A 24,301-nucleotide genomic window follows, 5' to 3' on the forward strand; every position below is an offset into this window, starting at 1 on the left:
CACCTGGCACTCTCAGCACTTGCTTCCCCACATTTGCACTGCCGTGTACCTTACCTGCCTCGGGGCCACAGCGCACCCTGCTCTTCGTGGTGAAAAAGGGAATCCGCTTTGTTTTAAATCCCTCGTCACTCCTGTGGGCAAAACAAAATGGTGAGATGTGGAGAAAAGAGCTTGGACACGGCAGTTGAGAACCGTGCTGGAGCTGCACGCCCAGAACACTACACGGTGCAGTGTGGCCCCACTCAAGACTGCGCGATTCACAGCACAGCTCTAACGGGTTCCCGTCTGCTTTTGAGAGATGGGATTGAAACCTGCTGTGCAATCACAGAGCTATACTCCACCAACACTTGTCCAGGCCCAATGGTTTTCTTCTGGCAAATTAACAGAGCTCTGCAAGGCAGCGCTTTCAGTTCCCAGGGTGAGAACACTTGACCCCCGGCTTTATGGGTGTCAAGGTTAAGTAGGCTGTCAAACAGCAAATTGAACAAGCTTCACGAGAAGCGCTGGAGAACCAACCTGTTGCCATTCCCTGCTTTCACCAGAGAGTCTCTGACAAGATGACCCAAAAAAATGACTCTGGAAATGCACTGAGACATTGAAAAACCAATAATTTGTCTTTTGCAACTGACACAGCAACTCATAAGGACTCTAGAAAATTTGCTGGACAGGCACTCAAATGAGAAGATAGAAGGATGACACAATTCAATGCAGTTCTGGAGAAGATAAGGGACCTTAACTCTCTACGTTAAACATCCCTATTGTAATTTCTAAATAGAAGAACATCCTTCTTTTATTGGATGACCTTATTAACGTCAGTCTTCTCCATGAACTTGCAGCCGGTTACACTTCCATTTAAAAAACAAAGATTTTTGATTTTTTCCAAAACAATACTCTCACGCTAACTACAACTGCAGTCCAGCCAGATGGTTTATGGTTAAGATATGCTCCCCACAAACTAGTATTTGTAGTGATGAACCACACACTGGGTTAAAGAGATTTCTACACGCTCTGAAATTAAACTGCCATTATCAGTAATCTATCCACTTAATAAATGATATAGTGTGCTAAACGCCCAAAGAATGAGTAAAGGATAATTCATCACTGTCACAGACACACAATATACTTAGAGACGTGGTATGTGGATATCAATGCCTTCTATGCAGGCAGGTAATTAATTCACCACTAACACCCTTTGTATTACACGAGGGATCGGGTTTGCTATTATTTCTTCAGCTTTTGTTTTCTCAGACAAAATTTGAAAGAAACACTTACTTCCCAAGTTGGTTTTTTGAAAGATCCAGTGATCTAAGTTGTTTGCAATTCCACTTATCTTGTGAAGGCAATGTAATTATCTGATTTCCCAGTAGCTTCAGGGACACCAAAGCCTAAAAGAGGAATAGCCTAGAGTTAGAAGACAGAGTCCATCAAACGCACAGAAAGAGTTTTCTTAGCATGGCTATAAGTAACAGAAACATGAAGAAGGTACATCTTATTCATCAGAACATGCTGCCTAGCATGCGAACATTTCCTTTTTGTCTCCAGCAAGTATATTTCCTGCGTGAAGCAACACCACCATTAGTTCTGGGAGATCATTAGTCTACTTGCTGACAGATTCAACTGGAAACAACCCGTATAAAAGGACATTTTACTTTTAGTGAGAAAACCTTTCCAAATGGAAAAGAGCAGTATAATTTACCTACACAGGATGCCACATAAGGATGAGAAGTCTTATATGTGTGTGCAAGCTAGTGTCAGAGTGGGCTTACACCTGTTGTATGTGTGTGAGATCAACGTGCAAAATGTGAACTATTTCACACAAGGAAAATTTTTAATTGCTCTGTTACTACATGTCTATTAAAATGGAAAGGATTTATATTAACTTTCCAACATTTATACAAGTTACCTATCAACTTTTTTTTTCCTCCCACCAGAGACGGAAATTTTAAAAACAAGAAGTGAAGCTTTGTACAGTTAACACCATACAGATAGGACTCAGCTGCAAATACCATGAATAAGGTTAAACACAAGCTCTCCTTTAAATTTAACCGAAATATAAACGAAAAAAATGCAGTTCCTACTCAGTTTTGTGGAGTTTATGCTTTTCCATCTGCCCTTAAAAATAATGTCAAGGCTGAAATGATCATTTTCATTTGGAAAATCCAATTTTCCATTGAAAAACAGTCTTCTATGTAGAGTCTCCAACCAGGTTTATTCTGCAAGTCTCTCCCATGAAAACTGAGATAAGCAGAATGTCAGCTAAATTATCTTGTGCCACAGGTACAGCAGTATTAATGAATTATACCCCATGGAAATCATGTTTTACCAGCAGAGACTTCAGCTTCAAGTGTGTTACATGTTCTATGTGCTCCATGTAATATAAAAGGTTTATGCCCCTTTTCATCAAGCAGGACTAACAATGTCTCACGAAGCCAGTCTGTTGGCCTTCCTCCCCTTTTCTCAGATTGGAAAAATATGAGGCATCATGTGACATAAGCGATGGACAACCAGCAGTTGCTGGAATGGCAATTATCATGCAAAACGCTCCCTCTAGTGATAAGAGAGGGGCAGCGCTGGGCCTTGGTGGGACTTGGGGAAGGTAAAGTAAAATATAACAACTGCAGATACGCAGAGGGAACCGCTAGAGGAAAGGGTTGGAAAACCGTGCAAACTATAAAACCCTCCCTGCCACTGGAGTCTTGACAGCCAATGCTTTTACCATCATTAGTCTTCCACTGGCTCAAACCTCCCGCTGGAAGGAAGACCCAGTCCTCCCTTGGCGCCTGGTGTCGAGCGCTCTCCAAGTATCAGCATGGGGCTGTTCAATGACAATGCTTCAAACTTCTCCCCCGAAATATCCCTGAGCGTGGGGTGTGAGGAAAGGGAGGCTACACGTTCCAGAATTAGCACAAACTTTGTTCTGTGTGGTCTAGCTGGGGTGCTTCATTTTCAGTCAACTGTATCCATGTTACATGTTCCCCACAAACGCTGACAAAGGCCACTCTCCAGGAGAGCCAAGAGCCTGGTGAGATTGTATGCAATGCTTATGTGCCTGCTCTGTAGGGGGAAAATTAGTGACTTTCAACTGGCTGTGGCTCTTCCTGACTGTAATTCTGGAGATCACCAGCCCTTGTTTTGCAATTGCCTCTTCTTTCTCATCTCTAACCTCTCCATTTTTGCTGCCTCCAGAAGTGAGACAATGGCAGCAGCAGACAACTTCTTTCAAACCTACTGCCGCAGCATGCAGAAAGGGCTCTGGTGCATTAGATTATACCAGAGGGAAGGAACTGCAGCATCCAGATTAGGCTGCCTCAGTCAGCTCGTGATGTGGAAAAGCTGACCAGAGTCTCACCTGAATACTTCCACCCAGAGAGGGTCAGGTCTCTTCAAGAGAAGCAAACTAGTCTAGAGAACTAAGACATGGCTTGGAGCATGTACAGTTGGTTCCTTTAGAAGGCCTCTGCTTCTCTTAACACCACGTTTCTAGTATATACATCATATTAGCAACTGTGAGGTGGTCCTAGTCTTAAGACCCCTCCACAAACCAAGCAAAGGCCAGTGATAAACTACATGTCCCACCACCCTGGGTCAGAGACATGCTTTCAAGTCACAGGCCTCCTCAGCTTTCAGCTTTTCCCAGGGAGAAGACAGTTCACTGCTGTTCCTACATAATAATGTGGGAACATATAATGCTTCCTACATTACATGTGGGAACACGTTACTGCCCATTTTTCCCCCTTTCCACATCTACTTCTGGAGAGCGCTGGAGCACTAGTGCAGCCGTGTTCGCCGACACAAACTCTACAGCCAAGGAGTAGCCCAAGCCAGGGCTGATCCAGGCATGCGCTTTCACCTTCTAGTGGCTCACTACACTCTAGCCCTTGGAGGACTGAAAATACCTGCTATTTATTTCTTTTATGAAGGTAAGGCTGAAGAGATATGAATAAGAACTGGCATTATTTAAGGCAGCCAAAGCTCGCTAACTTTGAAGACAGACCATCAGCAGAGATTGGATTGAGGTCTTCTCTGATGCCCTGTACTGGTCCTTCACATCCTTCTGCAGCCCCCGAGCAGCAGCACCCAAAGAAATGTGCCCTTGAAGCACCATCTAGTGTTTAGTATCTGTCATGGTAGCTCCCACCCACTGGGCTTATTTTTAATGCATTCAGAAAAAACAAGTTTTGGAGACAATAGTCCATAGGATTCATTCTATTTCAGGAAAAATGCCAATTGAAAACAAATGGTTACCAGAAAGCAAAGCCAAATCTGCAGGGATCATTAAAAACAACTGAGGGAGCAAACAACCCTCAGCACTCTTCTCCCAGGCAGGAGCAAGCGGCACATTTGCAGTAGACTCCCGAGGTTCAAATTGGACATGGATATGAACCATCACTTCTGCATCCTTCCCACACAGGCCAGTGGTGAAAATCATGAAACTTCTGCACAACAATTTACCTCTGTTTCTATCTCCATGACCCTGAGTTTCACAATCTGGAAGGGAAGCTTGGAGGAAACCCCCAAGTTCTGCTTCGTTTCATGTCGAAACCATGCGAAGCCACAAATTCTGAAGAATTCTGAAGTAAAACTATGGATCTCTGATGTCCACTGGCAAGAATTATTTAATCTGCATAAGCTTAAAGATAAGAGAGATGCCAACTAGCATTGTTTATGGCATTCAAACATGCTATTTTCAGCACAGAAAGACTAATCCTTAATTACACAACACTGGTGTGCCAGATTAAGAAAAAACACAACTATTTGCGAGCACACTTGAGTACATCTATATTTCAATGGTTGGAGCTTGCAGCTACAATGCCGTGGTTGTCTTCCAAATGGTGCTCCCAAAATCTGAAAACCACAGACATCCAAAGAGTTCTCAGAAGACCTGTGTCAAAAGTTAGATACCATATCACACTGGACGAGGGCCTGAACCTTCAGGAGGTTACAGGCTGCTCAGAGGCTCTGTATAATTGCTGTGTTCATCAGCTCAAAATAGCAGGTAGTCTCCTACCTTAACCAGGCAACCACTGCTATGACTTCAAAGTCTGAGCAGGTATGAAGAGAAATACTGTGAAGTAGGAAGAAATGACACTTACTTCAAGCTGGAAGAGTCCCGGTGGAACTTCTTTTAGTGAGTTCTCAGAAAAATCCACTTCTCTGAGGTGATTTTTCCAGAAAATAGTCAATGCATCAGGTAGGTATTCCAGTGAGTTTCTAGATGCTTTACAACATTTCTGGAAAACATAAAAGAAAAAACACCCAAAGAGTAGTAATCATCTCTTTAAATAATGAGGTAGATCAGCTGTCACATGTTTAAGGCATTAATAAATTCATTCTAGGTGATCTCTTTGGATATTTTGATCTAGATAAATTATTGTGCATGCAGGCACACAGGATTTGCTGAGGACTTTGCACTCACTTAATTGGTGGGCAAATTCTTTGGTGGGCAAAAAGTATTTCAAAAGTTATTTTGAAAATTATCCCCATTTGCTTTTCAACCATAAACAAACACTTCACCGAAGTATACTGTTCTCCTGCTATCCCTGTAATAATGAGGAATAAAGCCACAGTGATGGGTGGATATAGATGCCCTAGTTAGCCATGGGTTTGGGCAAAGTTAACGTTGAATGAAGGCTAAGTGTTCTGTAAAATGATCCTAACAATACTTCTGCTCATATGAACTATAGAGAAAATGAACACATCCATATAAGACATGTTTCTAGAAGTTTTCCACCAATGCCATCAGCATGGTGAGAACAGGGTAGAACCTCAGAAAGACTTGATCTGAGACCCATAAACCGAATCAGGCAGGGGCACTCGTACAGAAACAGAAGAGCCTTTTAGCCTACGTCGTCTGACAGCTTTTTAAGCACCACAGTATATTTTTTGCATTGTTTCAACAGCTTTTTCAGCCTCTGACTCTGTCAGAGCAGTTCGACTTACCAAGGGGCAGGCCCAGGGATCTGGAAACACTTTCAGCTGATTTCTGGAAACATTCAGTATGTTTAGGGACTTGAAGCAGTATAGAAAAACCGTTGGAAGTTCCACCAACCTGTTGTCAGAGACGTCAAACTCCTGCAGCTTCCTTAAGCCAATCCAATTAGTTGCTAGAAAACACGGAACATTGTGGACTAGGTGTAAGCATAATATCAGTCTGATCCAGTAAGATGCTGAATACTTGTTAGATAAGAGCCGAAGGATTTAACGAGTGGTAAAAAATAACCAGGCCTTTTCATGTACTTTGAACACAGGATTGAGAGATACTAAGCATCTCTAGCTAATACTGGCTTTAAGTCATTATTATAATGACTTAATAAAGTTTGGGGTTCTACCTTCACAAATCAGGCCTTGAAATGTAAGCGTAACACTGGACTGTACGTACTGTTTTCCTCGTCAAATAACTTCTCCATATAATTTTTAGCAGCAATGAGTTTTTTAAGGTTTTTAAGATGTAGGAATCCAGAAGGGAGAGTAGAGAGCCTGTTGCTGGATACGTCGACCTCGAGTAACCTGTAAGCACAGAAGATACCCAGTCAGGCATCCATAAAATGCTAGCAAAGACTCCTGTTGCCATAGACATCTATTTTGCCAGGACAGCTTTAAGTCTGAATGAAAGCCGCTGGAATGCACTCTCACAAGGCAAAGCAAAAAACCCTATTTAGAAAATTAACCCTTCCAGGGAGCAGACAGAAGTGGTCTGGATAGACAGCAGATCAGATAATTGATATGAGCCAGCAAATGTCAATCTGAGTCAGCCCAGGGCTTAGACTTAGAGGAATGGGGCTCACCAGAACTGGAGAAAAGCAGAAACAAGATGAGACTATACAGGAATAAAAGTCCCTACAATTGTCCTGACAACTAGCTTGGAAACACCGAGAATGCAAAAGAGCAAATCTTAAGTTAAACCTTACAGCAGACAGAAAATAAACCATGAAGCTCCTGCATATGCTTTCCCTTACGCAGTTTCACTCAAGCACAACTGACTCATTTGCACCTGCTCTCCGTTCGGGTTCAGTTTGCTGTAGGCATCCAGCGCACACACCTTGTACATATAATTTCATCGGATGACTGTACGCTGGGTAACTCCGTCAGCTGATTGTCAGCCAGGCTGAGCTTCCTGAGGTTTATCAGGCCCCATGGGATCACGGATGGAAGGGAGACCAGGCAGTTGGCAGAGAGATCAAGCTCAGTTATCTGACAGGAGATATCAATCAGCCAGTCCAGATCCACCCAGGGCAGTTTGAGGTTTGACCAGTTCACACACAAAGCCTGCATATGTCAAAGAAAGAAGAGAAAACCATGTTAGTAAAACCCCAATTGCTCTCAGCCTGTGTTACACCACTGAGAATCTGGCAGGTCAGAGCACAGACCATAAACATTTTGCTCACTTTCCAATCTGCTTCTAGGAATTAAACTGACTCAGAGGTGGAATCATGCCTGGATATCAGCACTCCCCACCATATAGCTGCTCCTTGATCGCACTCCAAAGACCATGAGCAAGTGCAGGAAGGGGACTTGGACTTCTTTGCCTGTCTATAAACCAGCTCCGGTGTGCCCCACAAAGGGTGAGCTGCCCTTGCCTGAAACCAGCACCCCATCCGAGAGCTGGACAGACTCTAACGGTTTGTTCATCCAACAATGTGCAGTGAGTTTCCATGGGGCTGGGCTCCCTGTCCCACAAGACACATTCACACCCTATGCTAGCAGCATGATACGGACAGATCATGGAACCTCATCTGAAATCCAGACTCCGCAGCCCGAACCCCAGTCTGTCTCTTGGACATGGTCTGCATCGCTGCTCAGATCTCCAAGGGACTCTGAACACCAACAGAGGCAGGCAGGTCCAGAGGAACCTCTGTGGAGCAGTCTGCCTCTGAAACGCTTGAGGATCATTGCTTGTGCATCTGTAGAGAGGACAGGGACAGATCTGCTGAGTGTAGTAATGACTTCTTACGAGGAGGCCTGTTGCTGGCATAATTAATATATGCCCAGGCACTGCTCTTCCATCTTAAACCTTCCAACAACAACCAGCCAAATCGTTCTGGGGAAGTTTTAGGTTTTGCAAAGGAACATCTGCGAAAGGCAAGGAAAGGCAAATGCCCTCTTGTAAAGCGTTTCTAAACCCTAGAAATTTGCTCAGCATCATTTAGGAAGACATTTTAGCATCTGAGACACATGATTTTGGCAGTTGCCTCCTTTCTAGATAATGTTCTGCTGCTTTTGACAGTAAGACGAGGAAGACGTTTTATCCTCTTTTGGAAAAAAACCAGAAGTTGTTGTGAAAGGCATAACTACTTACTTCAGGCTCCAACTTAGAAGAAAACATGAACACATAACGGTCATCAATGCAAGTAAACAACCTAAGGCTTCATTTTCAAGATCATCTCATTGCATTCCAATGAGATCTATGTTCCAAAATACACATTTTTAAAGTATTAGTCCCAAAACGTTTTCATAAGCTCAGTGGTTTTGACATAGCTCATCCCAAAGACAGCCTCAATAAAGTGATCGTCAATTTTCCACCAGGAGGCAGCAAGGACCCGAGAGCAAATTTAATTTGCTTTCCAATTCCCAGTATTTAGCTCTTGAGACTTTTAACCTCAAATTTAAAATTAAAAGGAATATATTTTGGGAAGGGAGAGAAAGAAAAGGGAAACAAAGGTCTGTCTCAAATGGTTATTTGAGACTCAGAACGCCAAGTAATGTAGATCACACAGTTCAAATGTCTAGGAGAATGGAATAAAGGGTAAGCACTTTATAGAAGGGTTGCGCTTTATAAAGGGTTGCACTTTTTAGAAACTGACAGTAGTCATACTTAGTGTAAACATAGCGCTTTTCAAATGTTCACTAGTGAAGCCTCAGGACAGCCCTGCAAGTATGAATGGAAATATTATGCCCATTGTATCACTGGGAAAACCAAGGCAGAAAGCACAAGCTGTTTGTCTAAAGCTACACTCGCCGTCGTGCCACAAGGTATCCATCTAAAACACAGCAAGCCAGCAGCAACAAGAAATCAAATTAAGCAGAGTATCCACTGCTGCTGCAAAATATACAGTACCTAATGGGAGTTACACTGCAAAGCTTTCACACTGGCACTAAACATATTCTGCTTTACTGTTAGATTTTCCAAGTCTGTATATTTAACAGCTTCCTGCTTAAAAACTCTAGTTTTAAATTTTCTGTGTCGTTTTCTGTAATTTTCTCTCACCTGTAACAGCCCAAGAGCTGTTTACATCACTGGACAGCAATCACTTGTGAGTTATGGTAATAGAGAGGTCAAGCACACACAGGTCAGATTCCCTTTTCCATCCCTAGCTACCCCACACTTCAGGAGAGATGTAGGGATGTGGTACTGATGCTAAGGGACTGGAAGATCCTCCCAGCATGAGGAAACCTCACTGGGGGAGAGCACATTTGTGCTGAGACACTTCATTATTTTTTTCTGTTTCCTTGAATTGCCCCAAGAGCTCGTAACAGGAGCCAGATCCCTAAATCCAGATAATGCAGGAAACCAGCTCTACACTACAAACAAAATCCTCAAGCATTATTGATATCTGTTTGGCTACTTAGATGCACTTTCAGGGCACTACCCTGTCTTATAATATTATTACTTTTTATTTTAGAGAGAGAATCTTCAGCTGGTTTAGCTCCCAGCCGAGGTCACCAAAACCCAACTTACAATGGTACTGATGCAAGAGGAGGGAGGAGCACGTGGCTGGGGAGAGAAGGAGGGCAGCATCACTGTAGCTCCATCCTAGATCAGTTAAAATTGTCCTTGATAGAATTATAGCTTAATTAGCAATGAAATTCTCTTACTGATGGCGTTTATACCATATTGTGGTTTACAGTGATGCCAGCAAAAGCCTTTTTATGTCAGGACAATTAAATCTACACCATGACTTCTGCTCATACAGAACCAAAAACATCACCCTCCCACCTAACAACGCTGGGTAAAATCACGTGTTCTGCATTAGCAAAACCACATACCACAAATCCCCTGGCCTAGGAAAGAGTTAAGAAAGGGCCTGATCCCCAACTACTCATGCTTCATGTAGATTTTTAATAGGACTGGCCTCTTCAGGCTAGAAGAGAAAGGTGTAACAAAGATGCAGCTACTGAAAGAATAATACAAGCACAGTCTGCCTAGATACGCAAGAAACGTTTTAACAGAGAATCAGCCATTTTAACAACTAACCTTGGCTGGCAATGCATAGTCTGTCCTGATCTTTTCTTTCCAGGAATGACCAAAAGTTATGCTGTGACTCAGCCAAAATGGGGGAAGAAGTGTTACATCAGAATAAATAGGGGAAAATCCACACTTTTAGGCAACAGTTCCAGACAACATGTCTATGGTCTTAAAAATTAACTGCTAGTAAGGAAGGGAATTCCCGCTTACCCATATCATTGTCAAGATATGGGGTATGGAACTGCTAACACAGCACTGAGGGTTACAGAAAGGTGGATTCGTCTCAGCCTGTCTATCAGACCCATCAATTATCTCCTATAACCATCACAAAGACCTTGCTCAGAGGGAGTCTAAACCTCAAAAATGAAGCCGTGGAGATCGGACATGCTCTTTCCTCTTTCTCCCTTTACAGCTTGCCATCTGCCAACAGAGGGGAACAGCAACACCCTTCACAGAGATCTCAGGCAGTGGCTGAAGCAGCTTTTTACTGACCCCATGCTACCAAGGTGGGGTGAAGATCGGTCTGGGATGAAGAGCTGGTTGTAAGACTAAAGTTACTCTTCACTCTGCAACAAGGAAAACAGTGACATTACATTCAAAGGTGGCCTCAGCGTTGATACCGCAAGCTGTTAATTATTATCCTATGTATATTATGATCACCAAAGATCATAGGGCTGCATAGGGCAGGACGCATAACAAAGATGTCATCCAGAGGAGATTTACCCCAGAAGCTCAGGTCAACTTTCAACAGTACATCGAGATGGAAGTGGTGGCATCCTGGCACTTTCTCCTTTGGCAATGGTATCGCCACAATGGCTGTGGATGCATAGGGTCTGCACCATGGCCCGAAAAGGAAACAGGGAAGGAAAATTCTCCTGGCTTTTTTTTAAACATCTTTTGGCATTTGATCTAAAGTAGGAAAGGTGCTATGGAGCATCCCAAGATATGCATCGATGACCACAGTACCTTGAACTATTCATATATTTTACCTAAACAAACAGAAGCAAGAAAATTGAGAATTACAGCCAAAAATCTGGGCAAATATTCCACGCAAAAGGCTACCCACAGGTCCTTCAGTCACACAGAGGATGCATATAACCATACAGGGCTTTGAAATTCTGGCAGTGATGAGAACGAAGGCTTGGAGAGCTGGCTTGCTCATTTGGTTTCCTCCTCACAGGAGAAAGCAGGCTCTTGTGGTTGAGATCCTGAATTCAGTCTCCAGAGCCCCAGATTTCCTGTGCGACACCAGTCACTGTCTCAGGCTACCAAGACTCTGTTTGCCAGTCCATATAATGGGACAGTAACATCTCCCCTTCTCCCAGGGGACCCAGGAGTAAAAATGCACTGCAGACTCGAACTCCCTCTTTTCTCTTCCTGCTTAATTAAAATGCGCCCAACAAAGCTGCAATAAAAAAAAAAAATCAGAAAAAAGAACTGATGGTGCTTATCCCCTCCCTCAGTTCCTGCTCTGTTTCAAGATGATGCTCTTTACAGTACAAAAAAGTACTTGTCCTTGAGTACCCCAACCAATGCAGTAATAATAAAATCTACAGCCTGCTTTTAGAGGGTGCAAGCAGGACGATGCGTCTCTGTTGCTTCTTATTTCAGACTGATACTCATCTCTATTTTGCATTTAGATTGCTATGTATCATTTACCTCAAAAATGCAGAGCCATGGCCTCAGGGTATTTAATGTGATAGAAAGATACCTGCAGAATTCAGACAGTGACTTCTAAAACCAGACAAGATTGTGAAATCCAACACCTGCTATGAACGCTGCGGGGTAGGTGTCCCAGACTCCTAGGCAGCTTTTTGAATCTCAGCAGTAAGTGCCTTGCACTCAGTCCTCCTCACCATCCAGAGCCAAGGACTGACAGTGTCTCTTCTACCTGAGTGCTGCAAACTGGAGAATCAGCCAAGCCCCTTCATCTGACTTAGGGACAGTGGACCAAATTCATCTTGGTGCTAGCAACCTGATGTCAGTGGACTTACCTTAGGGATTTATTTGGCTCACCACTCTGCGGTGAAAACATAATTAAGTGAAAGAAAGCCTGAGAGCAATGCCACAAAGAGAAGGGATTTCCTCCCCAACTCATACTTAATCATCTCCACTATCTTCCCAGAAAAGCCCGTTTCTTTGATGCCAAAGGTCTATGATGCTGAACTCGCAGAGCCCAGTGATCAGCTCAACCCTTCTCCATTTGGCACTGGCTGGTGAGCTCTGTGCTCAAACGAAACAGTGTTCAGAGGCTGTTAGCTCCTGGGCACAGCCTGACTCTGGGCAGCTTACTGCTCTTCAGAAGGGCAAGGAAAACCTCTGTAGACTCCCCTCTCCTGCCAAGGAAAGAATTTCTCAATATGAGTCCTGAAAACTAAATGGAAACCTTCTACTGCAGTGATGTCAGGGGATGCACTGAAGAAGGCAAGGGACTGGAAATTGTGCAGAAGCAAGAAACCCTGCTGCTCTTGGGCAAACGATGAACTATAAATACAAAAATATTTACTTAGATTTGAGATCGTTTGGTAAGGTGATTAAGAAAGGCTGTTGTGCATTTCTCCTAATGATGTGACATGCCCCGACAGAACCTTGCTCTTGCCGTAGATGGGATATTCTGAGGACGGTGATCTAATTCCTCCATCAATAATGCTGCTGTGAATCTTGAGTGGAACTGCTGCAGATTTCTTTACCGATGGTGATGCAACTGAGATTAGCCAGGCAGTGGATAAAGAAATCAGAGGAGGATCACACACATACCCATACATTTGTATGCTTGTGTAAAAAATTTTTGGCAAAACATTTCCTAGGGAAAATGCAGCAGTTTAAGCTCTTTTCTGATCTGTAATGGGAAAAAAAAAAAATCTCACACTGTAACTGGAAAGTTACATGTATCTCCATGCTGATTACATGTATTGAAGTCTGGAATCTGTGCCCCACCACTTCACTGCAGGGGTTTTTTTGGCATTTGTTACCTGTTCCTGTAAAAATGGAGCACTTCCTCTCTTTAGCAAGACAGTGGTTTGCTGTGGGGATAAATTTATGCCAGGAAAAAAAAAAAAAGGAGAAACAGATATTAGAAAAATGAGATGTAACTCCTCTTGTCTCAGAAAGGGCAGCACTATGCACCGCGCAATGGCTGCCTGGAAGGTGTGGCAGCTAAACCGAGCTCTCCAACCACATTTTATGCATAGCTGGTAGCATCCACTACTGTGAAATCAATTGGAGGTCAACTGTGCAGTGTTTTCACTCAGAGACAGCACAGATGGGACAAACCCTTTTGAAGTTCTGGGCTCATTCTGAAATGATCGGTGCTTAGTCTGCCCTGTCCAAGAGGAGAGACTTTTTGACATCCAGCTGGCTGCCATACACATCGCAGTCTCCGCACAATCCTTTTTTGCTTCCTCCCAGTGCAAAATGCATCACAGCACTTACACAAGAAGACTTACATTTGTGAACCTCACGAGATATGAAGAAAGCACTGAGGCAGCTTGTTTGCAGCTGCCATGAAGTCGTGTTTTAAAACATTATCAGGGTGTGTGACTATCACTTCCCAGAGACCTGAGCTCTGCAGACAAACTAGGACAAACCTTCCTGAATTTGGCCCAGTCTGCCAAAACAAATTCAAAGAGAAAGCATTAAATAAGCAAACATATTAAAAATAAACAGCTATTAGAAGAATCAAGGTCAAGTTTCTGGGTCTGATTTTTGGGTTTTTTCTTTTTCTTTTTTTTTTAAACCAGGCCCTTCTGGCAATTAGCTGATGTTTCAAAACTGCTCTCTTCTTTGCTCAGGGTGTGACAACAGCAAAGCTGAGTCATTTTTACAGCAGCGAAGTTAAATATTGCCAGCAAGTTCACATGGAAAACAGACCTCTTCCCTGTGATTTAAACATTTATTCCAAAGTTTATTCAGGCTGAATTATCCAGTTAGTTGGATGTTTTTTTTCTTCTAAAAGGCATGTAGTTTTATCAACTCTTACCCAGAAACATCTAGGATTTAGCTTCCTTTTGCTTACCTGTCAATGAAACTAAGTACCCACAAGGGAGGGTTCTAAATTTGCTAACTGAACCTAATGAAGTCAAGCTCACATATGTGGACTGTAGTCCCTAACATTCACAGTATCATCGTGAATCCAGTGAGACAGGATTTTGGCAGGAAAACAGAGAATGGAGAAGTTCGTAACACTATGAAAAGTCTCTGCTTATTTTTACTTAATACCAAAGCAGAATCAACACCCCGCAATGTTACGAGCTGAGCAAACATATAATCAACTGGCAACGGGATTCACGCAGACAGAGCCTTGATCGAAAAGTTTCCGTCACAATTTTTCACTGCACAACTTTTATGATCTGATGAAAACTGTAACTATTGAAAGCTCAAGGCTCTGATGCTCCTATTCAGTGTTGGTTAATCTGCATACTGAGGAGAAAACCAAAAAAAGCCTGGTAACTAAATTGCTCGATAACAGAAGAAATAATACGAAATACTACGTGCTTCCCTATAAAGCAGTTAAGAGTGTGCCGTGAGACATTTTTCAGTTCCGAATAAAGGAGACTCGGATAATAGAGATTAAGAGAATGAAGAATATAGCCTAGTTACACAAAGATATGTGATAATCATAAAATGTAATAATACCCTGCATGAAAACAATGCCACTCATATGTAGATCTCAAAGCATCATCATCATGTATTAAGCCTTCCAACAGCTGTGAGATGAGAGGAGTTTAAATCTCTCCATTTTAAAGTGGAAGAAATAGAGATGCAAATGGATTACCAAAATTGTCAAAAGGCTGTCAGTGGCTAAGTAGTGAACAGAGTTCTTGCCAACCTAAAAAGGCTTCAATTGCTTTTCGTTGGCCTCTGTGCCCCATCAAAAAACATTTCTGTGGGACAAGCGCAGTTAAACTAATCTGATCTGATCACCCACGATATTCTCCATGCTGCTCCAGAGAGCCAGATCTGTCCCAAGCGAGTGACAATAAAGGCTACCAGCCATCTTTTACTAATGAGGATCTGAAGTAGGGAAGATATTTTGAGCAGACGTAAGCTTGCTCTACTCATGCTCCCTGTTAACAAAAAGCCACTTGAGCCTATTTGTACGTGCTGTATCTGAGCTATCAGACACAGGGGAAGAGAATGGTTTACACGCTCAGCTCTGTGCCGTGCTAACACTCCAGGACAGCACAGAGCTTGTGGCATTATCTTCAACCAGAATGCACAATAGAAACCTAAATGAAGTGATTATCCTGGGGTCACAGAGGAAGCCTGTGGTAGTGCTTATTTCTCTGGAAGACTGTGAGCACAAAGTCAATCTTTCCTTTCCACAGCATATGCCTGGTTCACACGCTGATGTTAAAATTGCCAAGTGGAAGCTGCTGCACACAGAGTCTTGCACAATGATGTCTCATGTTTTACACCTTGCAATTCAGCACTGGCATGAAAGCCACTTTCACAGCTTGTTCTCTAAATGGGTAGCAAACCACAAGGCTCTTAGTTGAGAAGAAGAATCACCAGCCTCATGGTACGCAAAGACAAATACCAATTATTAACATGATGCTACTTTAAAAGAACGTCTCTTCAGACAGATAAATGGCTACTTACTGTTTTTGCTGGAGCACTACCTGGTAGTGGGCTTGTCTCAATGAAATATTTCCTCAGAAGGTGTTTGCTGGATTCAGGACTGTCCATCAGGATGTAAGAACAGAAGAAAGCTCCATTCCGTAATAAAAACACGGCTACATCTTCATTCCCTTTAGAGAAAAGACAAATTGTCTGCTCTCTTCTTCTCATGTAAATGAGCCAACAAGGAGCTGAACAGAAATCTTGGGAAATAACCACTTCTGAAAAAAACCATGGGGGTGTGCAGAAAGGGAACTGAACTGTATAAAGACTTTCCTCCAGTGATAGGATTTAGTTTGGTCAAACTGAGACAGCAAAGACACTATGTAAAAGCACTGGCCCAGACTTGCCCTTTTTTCTCTTTTTTCCCCGTCTTATTAAACTATACACACAGCTGTGCTTTGAAGTGTAAATTATTCAGCCTAAATCAAGCATGTGTGCCAGAGTGTCCATAACAATAATGCCTTTACTTGCAAGGTTTCTATTTTTGAAGGGTCTTTTCCCTAAGAGGTTATAGAGGAAAGTTCAGCCTCTCATTATTTACAGTAATCTAACTTAAGAAGGCCCTGACTTAAATTTGGCTAAGTCAAAAGATTTAGGGCCAATTTTATTTTAAATTATCCCACTGGAAATCCAGGACAATTCCAGGCAAGCCAGTCCACAGTGATACCTTCCTAAATGGGAACCACTCAGCCCATTCTTTAAAAGACATTGCAGAAAAGGGGCAAAGTTTTGAAGCATGCAAATACATACCTGCCTTTATAGCAGCGTACAGGGGCAACCGTATAAGAACTGGAAACTCATTCTTCCTGACTGCACAGTTCTCTGGGTCAGCACTGTATGCACGAATTAGGAGTTTTACTATGTCCAAATGTCCCTGCTGGCAGGCTATGGCCAGCATCCAGTTCAGGAGTTGTTGGCAAGTTCTAGGACCTACCAAAAAGATAGGGCATTTGACTTAGCTGATGCCACCGGGCTGTGACGTGCAAGAGTCATCCACAAATAACGGCTATGCAAAGGGGATAAGGTGAAGCCCCTGAGGACAAAGGAGCACACTGCACTGCAAGAGTGTGTTGCAGAAGAGCCCTAAGATCGTCAGACACGAAGTTTTCAGCTTTGCTTAACTGTTCTTTATTACCTACCCAGCTAACGGGCGAACTTTTTTGACTGTCCCTGATCTAAGCATGCATAAGCTAGCAACAGTGGAAGGTTATGAGGATGCCTGCTAGGCTACCAGCAGAAAAATTAAACATCTAATCCCAAGCAGAGGTGGCAAGGGATGACCAGGACTGTCTTTGCATCCAGAGACAAAAGGTCTGATTCAACAGAGATTAGATCCAAACATCCAAGATAGGCCTCAAATCTTCCCTGATTCACAGTATCACCTCCATTTACTTTACAAATTCACATCCGCTTTGACATGCTTACAGAAATGTCCACAAGCCCAAGTTTACATGTCAACTTTTTTTGCAGTTTCTCCATGTGGAAATTACATCGTTCTTTGCATTCTTAACAACTTGACTAAATCACTCACCCTCATGCTCCAAAAAATGGGCTCCACTTCAGCTGTAAGCCACAAGAAGTTCACACTGAGCCAGAGAGAATCACTGCAGTGCATTAGCCAAATTGCAAATTCATGCAATTTATTGCTAAGCCCTGTGATTGTTTCTACGTAACTTCCCAGGGAAACAAATGGAAAGTCCTGCATAAAAACTTCTGAAAGCTGCTGTTTGTATAGAGCACCTCCCCTGACCTCCCAAAGCAAGCGTTTAAGGGAATTTGGTCAGTTCTAAACTGAGCTAAGTTTCCAGAAACTACTTAAGTCACTTTTCATTACTGAAAGTATTATATTAATATAATTTAATTTTTGCTACTAGGTTACAAAACCAGTGTTGTCAGCCTCCTTTCTGGCTGAAGGAAATATTACATTTAATTGCATGCCCCAAACTGGAAAGTTTCTTCTGCTTATTAGTGCTCTAACAGTTTAAGAACATCAAATAAGCAGGTTTCCCAACAGGTTATTCTTGTCCTCATTGAGGTCACTGGCAAGTATATAGTTCCAGTGATGAGCTACAGCTATATTCAGGTCAAATATTGCAAAGCCCTAGCTTAGCTGTTGCGGTTACTGCAGTGTCTGATTTGCCCTGGCTGCTGTGCAGGACCGCTGGACCCTGAATCCATAGAGGATCCCGGTGAAAAGCAGCTGCCTATGCCCTCAGTACACTAAGAGAGCAACAGGGGACCCAAACACAAGTTCCTGGTCCTGACTCAGAGTAATGCTCTTTCCCACCCCCACAGCTGCCTTAAGAATCGTGCCTTAAGAATTCTCTGTTCTGCTATAAAATAATTTTCAAAATAAAATGTAACTAAAATATAACGATGATTCTAAATAAGGAATTCCCCTGAAAGTCAAATCAAAACGCTGACAAGAGAGCATAGAGCATGCTGCCCGCTGTGCACCCAAACTATTACTCGCCAGTCATGCTGCACTCTCACTCCCAGCAACGCTGTGTCTGCTGGATCAGCAGAGTGGGATGATGCTGTTTCCTGAAAATCCCTTAGTTTCTCTGCGGGGTCTGGGACGTTACCCAGCTGTGAGGGCTGATGGGAATGAATTGTCTAAATGGTATCTTCCTCCACTTCCAATTTGCAAACATGGAATATTTTTATGCATGAGTTTTTCCCCCCTTGGGGGAAGTTTTCTTCAAACACAGCAGAGATTAGATCCCTCCACGCACTTTCCCATGACTATGTCCCTCCCCTTTCAAGGGATGTGAAAAAAAAAAAAAAAAAAGCCTGCTTGAAGCTATAGCACACAGCTACCGAAAAGCTTGAGGAAAGGCAGAGACAACCCAGTAGGCTTACCATGCAAGGAATCCAGCAGCTCTTTCACAACGTCCTTATGTCCAAAATATGCAGCCACCACAGCTGCATTGTCATCATTAGGTTCTGTTGGTAACACCACTAATGCTTCCTTCAGTAAATACCTCACCGCCTGAAGATCTCCATATGCTGCTGCAATACCTAAAAGCTGGCACTGGTAAAGAAAACACAGCAAAATAAACTCTCTGTAAAGGGAGTGGGCAGAGAAAGAGAGCACTTCTAGAGCCATGTATTTATTTGTGCCCATGCAAATGCATACCCACTGTCACTGTGGTTAACTGAGAATGTCATAAACACTAGCAGCCATTATAATCATTGCTGTTGATATACTAATTATATTAATCTGTTGCTTTTGCTTTATAGTTTTTTGTATGGTTTTACCACAAAAGTGCCCAAGGCACAGAATGGTGAGTGTAAAACCATTTTTCATGGACCAACAGAAAAAATATTTGCACAGCTCTGCTACAAGGTGTAGTATTTCCAGTTTTGGAGATGGCCAATATGCTTGGACTTGGCACGCAGGTACTCTTTCAAAACACTAAGACAAGCTCTGTGCAAAGAGCAGGCTCAAAATGAGGGCTCTGAAGGCACAGCAGTGCAGAAGCTGGCGCAGAGAATACAGTTCCAAACACAAGCAGCAAAACCTTCCCAGGGGGTCATTAACCATCTTTGTACTGATAGGGGAATACATTTTTTTGCTAAGTCTGCAAACTGCTTCCTTTATATGGGGAAAAATCTATTTCCCTGTTTTAGCGACCACAGCACCAGCACCCCTCCTTGCACAGCCTCCTGTTCCTACACACGCTGTTCCCGTGGTCTGTCTCATCTTTCTGATCAGTGCTCTCAAGGGCAATTACTGTCCCTGAGCATATGTTCTGGAAGTGCCCCACACAACCAGCCATGTCTGGGACCCTGCAGCACCAGCATCACATACATAACTGATTTTCTGCATGAGAAATGACAGAAGAAAGCAGCTTGGCATTTTGGTTTCTTTCCCAATAAAATTTGAGAAAGGGTAGTAACCTTATCCTACCTTTTCCACTTGCAGTGCAGTCTCCTCACATGACAACTTAATCAACTCTTGGGCCTTACTGGTGTCTCCAGCTTTGTAAGCATCCTGAATGCTTTCTGTCACAGGTGTCTGAATTATGGAGACTTCGCCGACTGTGGACTGTTTGCCACCCATGTCCACAGTTCCTGCAGTAAAAATAGAAAAGAGCCGTCAGGAAGAAGTACCTGTTCATTACTCATGCACAGCTGCAATGCCAATGCATCCTGGCAACAAAAAAAAAGGGGGTGAATTATTTTCAGTGGAATATTTACTGCACATGATTAAAAAAAGAGGAATAAATGTCAACACTCAGTTGCCTGATACAAGAAAGCGAGAGCATGTTAAAGTACTCTCCAACAGGGACATGAAACTACAATGGACAGTGAGTTCCCCAATTGCTCCCAGAGGTGGTTTCCAAAGGACCATGTGAAAGCTCACATACACACAGACACGTACGTGCAGCAGCCTGCCACACTCGATCTCCTGCTGCAGGAACCAGGGAACAGAAGGGCTTACATGAGATTGGCACCTGCAGTACTTCTGAAGGAGCAAGGAGTCTGCAGGACCTGCAAAGCCATTCTGGTATTATTAGCCTTGCTTCAGTCACTCTTCATTCACCTCCTGACAACAGTCTAAAATAAAACCGCACTGTACTTCTCCAACACTTTCAACCAGAGCTTTATATACCTCAGTGAACATGAAAGAAAAGAAATTGGGAATATTTTTACTCTGGGAAAACAGAGTAAAAGGAGATTATGCAAGATGCCCAGTATCACCCTGATCAATCCTGAAGAGTCTCCTAGGCTAGACTTTTTTTTTTTTTAATGCTGTTAGAAGCCAGAAGAGTTTTTACATGTCAAAGATTAAACGCTGCAAACCATTAGAGAAGATGCTTGCAGTGCGTGGCTAATAAAAAGGCAATCGTGAAGTCTCACACCCATCCACCCCCCCAACTACCAGGACAGGGAAAGCTGCAGGAAAGTCACTGAATTGCGAGTAAGATGTTCAGGTCCACTCCTGAATAACATGCAAGACAGTCAAAAGAAGCCCTTTTCACTTGAAAAGAGACCATTTCACTTTTTCCTGCTAAAACATTATTAATTACTTATCGTTTATTTGCATCTGGTTAAATAAAGCCCTTAAGCCCACAGATTTTCACATATGTTAACAAGGATTTTTTGTTTTTTTAAATAGACACATATGTCATGCAGGGCCTAGTTTAATGCAGCCTAGAAAAATAAGTAAATTTGGACCAATCTATAACTGTCAGTAAATATGTTTGAATAATGCAGTCTGAATCACCAATAGATTCTGACTAACACTTCTCATCAATTATTTACATGAAGCTCAAATCACTCAGACATCGGAGACGGCTCCAGAGATTCGTGCCATTAAAAATGTGCCCACATCAATAACCTTTCTCAGATGATGCAGAACATGTGAAGGACAAGCAGCAGAAATCAAGGCAGATGAATGTGGTGTTAAATTACAGCATAATAAACAGCATCTCGGAGTTCACGAGAATAGGTGCCTTCATAATTCTGTAGTTTTAGGGGGTACATGGGAAAAGAAATTCATCCAGCATTTAGTCCAGTCTTTTGGAGCAGACCACACACCTGTAAGGGATCTCTAAGAATATTGCATATGGTTTAATTCTCTTTTTAATGGACACCAAGGTAGGAAATGCAAATGATTCTTAGGCAAGTAACTGTTTAAAGAGTGACAGAAGAAAGAACTTCAAAGCAAAAGAGTTTTCCAGTCTAAAAAACGCAGAACTGGACTAAATAAAGTCAAGAAGTACGATCCAAGCAAACACTGCAGTTACTGGAACACGCAGCCTCCCCGCACTCAGCGCCCTGTGATGAAATCCTGAACCTAGAGAGAAGCACTGGAATTCCCCTTGGAGGAAAAAATGCCTCACATTGGAGATACAAAACAGCTGGAAAGCTGAGCAGGAAGCCCTGCAAGTTAGGGCTGACAGAACACAGCAACTTTAATCTGGTTCCTAAAAAAAATGCTGAAAGGAGGGACAAATTTTACTTCCTTCCAGCTTCAATCCTGATTTTGGGGACTATCACTCAAGACCCACATCTGCAGCCAATTCCACATGTAAAGGCACATCCTTTCTGCCAAAGAATTGAGCAGGGCCATCTTTCTTTTTAAATCATGGCCAGGGAAGATGGAGGTACAAGTATCTCATGGTCAGAGATTCGTTCGGGATCTGGGAGATCCCGGTGTAACTTCCTGATCTATTAGAGAGGTCTCCAGCCAACCTCTCAATGCATCCTGCACACCAGAGGAGCATCTTCCACCTCTCCTACTGGAACTGCCCCACCATGCAGTGAGGACTACCAAATCAGTTGGAGCCCAACCACCAAACCAGGGAGCACAAGAAGGACCACAGTGTTGTAACTGAGGGAAGGAGGAACTCCCCAAGCTAGACCCTACTCCCAAGACTGCTTCTGTGTTTTACCGAATGACTACTTCATGAAACTACGTGGCTAATGTGTCATGCTTCCTCTTATATTTTTGGCCCCCTAAAAATGTCTTAAGTCCTTTGTAGTGTAATGGCAGTTACAACCACTGCTACCATCACCACTGTTCGAAGAACATGGGCTGGCCATCAACCATCGCAGCCTACTCATATGCCTTAGGTGTAGATTTCTGGGTACTCCAGGAATGGGAAGGTCACAAACAGCTGGCTTCACAGAGTTTACATGCTCCCAGAGTTAGCTGGCAGTTTAATCAGGGTCTTCGGGATATTAATTTTAGTCCTTAAACTCAATTTTAGTCTTGCCTTAGGAAATTTTTTATTGATCTAACCAAAACTGCCCAGTTTTGAACATTTGAACATCCATCAAGTAGAAGTCAATAAATGCTTCATTGAATGTAAGAAACCTGGGCAATTCTACTGTTTGAAACCAATATATTCATATTTAAATATTCTTGGCAGAAAGATAATGCTGCTCAACATTCAAGTTTCTTATGTAACTGTCATCAAAACTTCTTTCTATGATTGCATTCTGCAGAGTAAATTGACCTCCTGCCTAAGACCTGAGGAAAAAAGCTGCCAAAGGTCTTCAGCAAAAAAAGACCTTGCAACTGAACTAATTACAAGCCTGAAAAGAGCAAAACTGGTGAGATACAGAGTGAAAAAAAAGCTTGCCCTCAACCAACAGCTGTGCTCACATGATTCTGTCAAAGTTAACTTGAGCTTTCAAAGGTTAAATGAGAGAAGGTGGGCCATCCGTTCCTAAGTTCCCAAAAAACCCAGAAGCCATCCATTGCAAAGCTAAGCATCTCGCCAACCAAATTACCCAATTCACAGAAGACTTCCTGGTGAAGTGATATATCACTTCCTTAGTGAATGATATATTGACTTCTGAAATACAAATGGAAAATAAGAAGCAGCATGTTTTATAAGCTTAATTTATACTCACTAGTAGGAAAAAAAAAATGAGGAAAATTACATTCTACTGACTAAAGACTGTTTTATTTCTACAAGATGCATGACTGAACTATCATCAGTACTGGCATTCTTGTAGGCTGGGAATAAAGTTTTGCCAGTACATGCATCAGCCATTTTTAGCAAAAATCTGGGCCGAAATCCAAAGAAATTCTGCCTATGGTTTTAACCCTACAAACCTCACGCTCTTTACCTGAGCTCTTCGTGGCTTTCATAATAGGGTCACCTCACTTGCATATAGCCTTGAACAACAAGATACAAGAACAATACTGAAGTTGAATAATACTGAACGTCTGTTTTTGGACTTGATCATACAACATGCTGAACATTTAAGCCTGGAAGTAATAAAGTGCTTTTAATTCTTTGATTGCACGGATTTAGGAACTGGCTTCTGCACTTTGCACAATAGGGTCTGCATTACTGTTTGACAATGCACACTGCTACAGGCAAAACAGCATAGCAAGTTATGATATTCTATCAACACTTCTTGGATATTCCTGTAATAAAAGGCTACTAGAAACTCCAGAGGCTCTTATACACCCTTTCTGATTTCCTTTAGTTTTTGCTTTATTGCACACAGATCTCAGACAGAGTTCCTGTGTTGGCACAGGTTCCTCTAAAACCACTGCCCCAAACCAGCACCCCTCTTCTGAGCTTTCAGCAGAGATAAATAAAGCCTGTTTTAACTGAGGTTGTATGGCGTGTGTTCATTTCTCTGAGACGTTTGAATGTCAATGAAAATAAGGTCATGGGATTTACTCCCTATCATTCAGATCATCTCTGCACCACCTTTATTTAACTTCTCCGTAGACCCACAGCTTCTTTTCTTTGCTTGCTTTCTAATGACTGTAAGCAAACCAAGTGCTGTTTGTAAGGGGAAAACAGGTGGCATTTGCCGACGTTAAAAACGCATCCTTCGTCTATTCCTCACACAACTTAACAGCTTGTATCAAAGCAACTAACTTCAGAAATATTTCCCACTCTTGATTTCAATGTTTTATACTTTGGAAGTAGACTTTAAACTTGGCTTTGCAGTAACAGCCTTTTACAAAAGTTAAGGTCCAGACTAATTTTCTTTTAAAAACTATTCCAATGGAAA

General features: G+C 42.5%; 1 protein-coding gene across 1 annotated transcript in view; it reads right to left on the reverse strand.

Moving 5' to 3' along the window:
- The window catches only part of LRRK1 (leucine-rich repeat kinase 1), a 76,803-nt gene that overhangs the window by 37,938 nt on the left and 14,564 nt on the right, over positions 1-24,301 (reverse strand). The window contains exons 2-11 of the mRNA XM_009584494.1: positions 19,719-19,882; positions 18,668-18,839; positions 16,556-16,735; positions 15,785-15,933; positions 7,040-7,266; positions 6,380-6,507; positions 5,941-6,104; positions 5,094-5,231; positions 1,273-1,385; positions 55-131 (exon numbers count right to left, since the gene is read on the reverse strand). Coding sequence (XP_009582789.1) covers positions 55-131; positions 1,273-1,385; positions 5,094-5,231; positions 5,941-6,104; positions 6,380-6,507; positions 7,040-7,266; positions 15,785-15,933; positions 16,556-16,735; positions 18,668-18,839; positions 19,719-19,882 — 1,512 coding nt within the window. The remainder of the gene's footprint in view (positions 1-54; positions 132-1,272; positions 1,386-5,093; positions 5,232-5,940; positions 6,105-6,379; positions 6,508-7,039; positions 7,267-15,784; positions 15,934-16,555; positions 16,736-18,667; positions 18,840-19,718; positions 19,883-24,301) is intronic.

Source organism: Fulmarus glacialis, unplaced genomic scaffold (genome assembly GCF_000690835.1).
Source record: "Fulmarus glacialis isolate BGI_N327 unplaced genomic scaffold, ASM69083v1 scaffold4999, whole genome shotgun sequence".
Taxonomy (NCBI): domain Eukaryota; kingdom Metazoa; phylum Chordata; class Aves; order Procellariiformes; family Procellariidae; genus Fulmarus; species Fulmarus glacialis.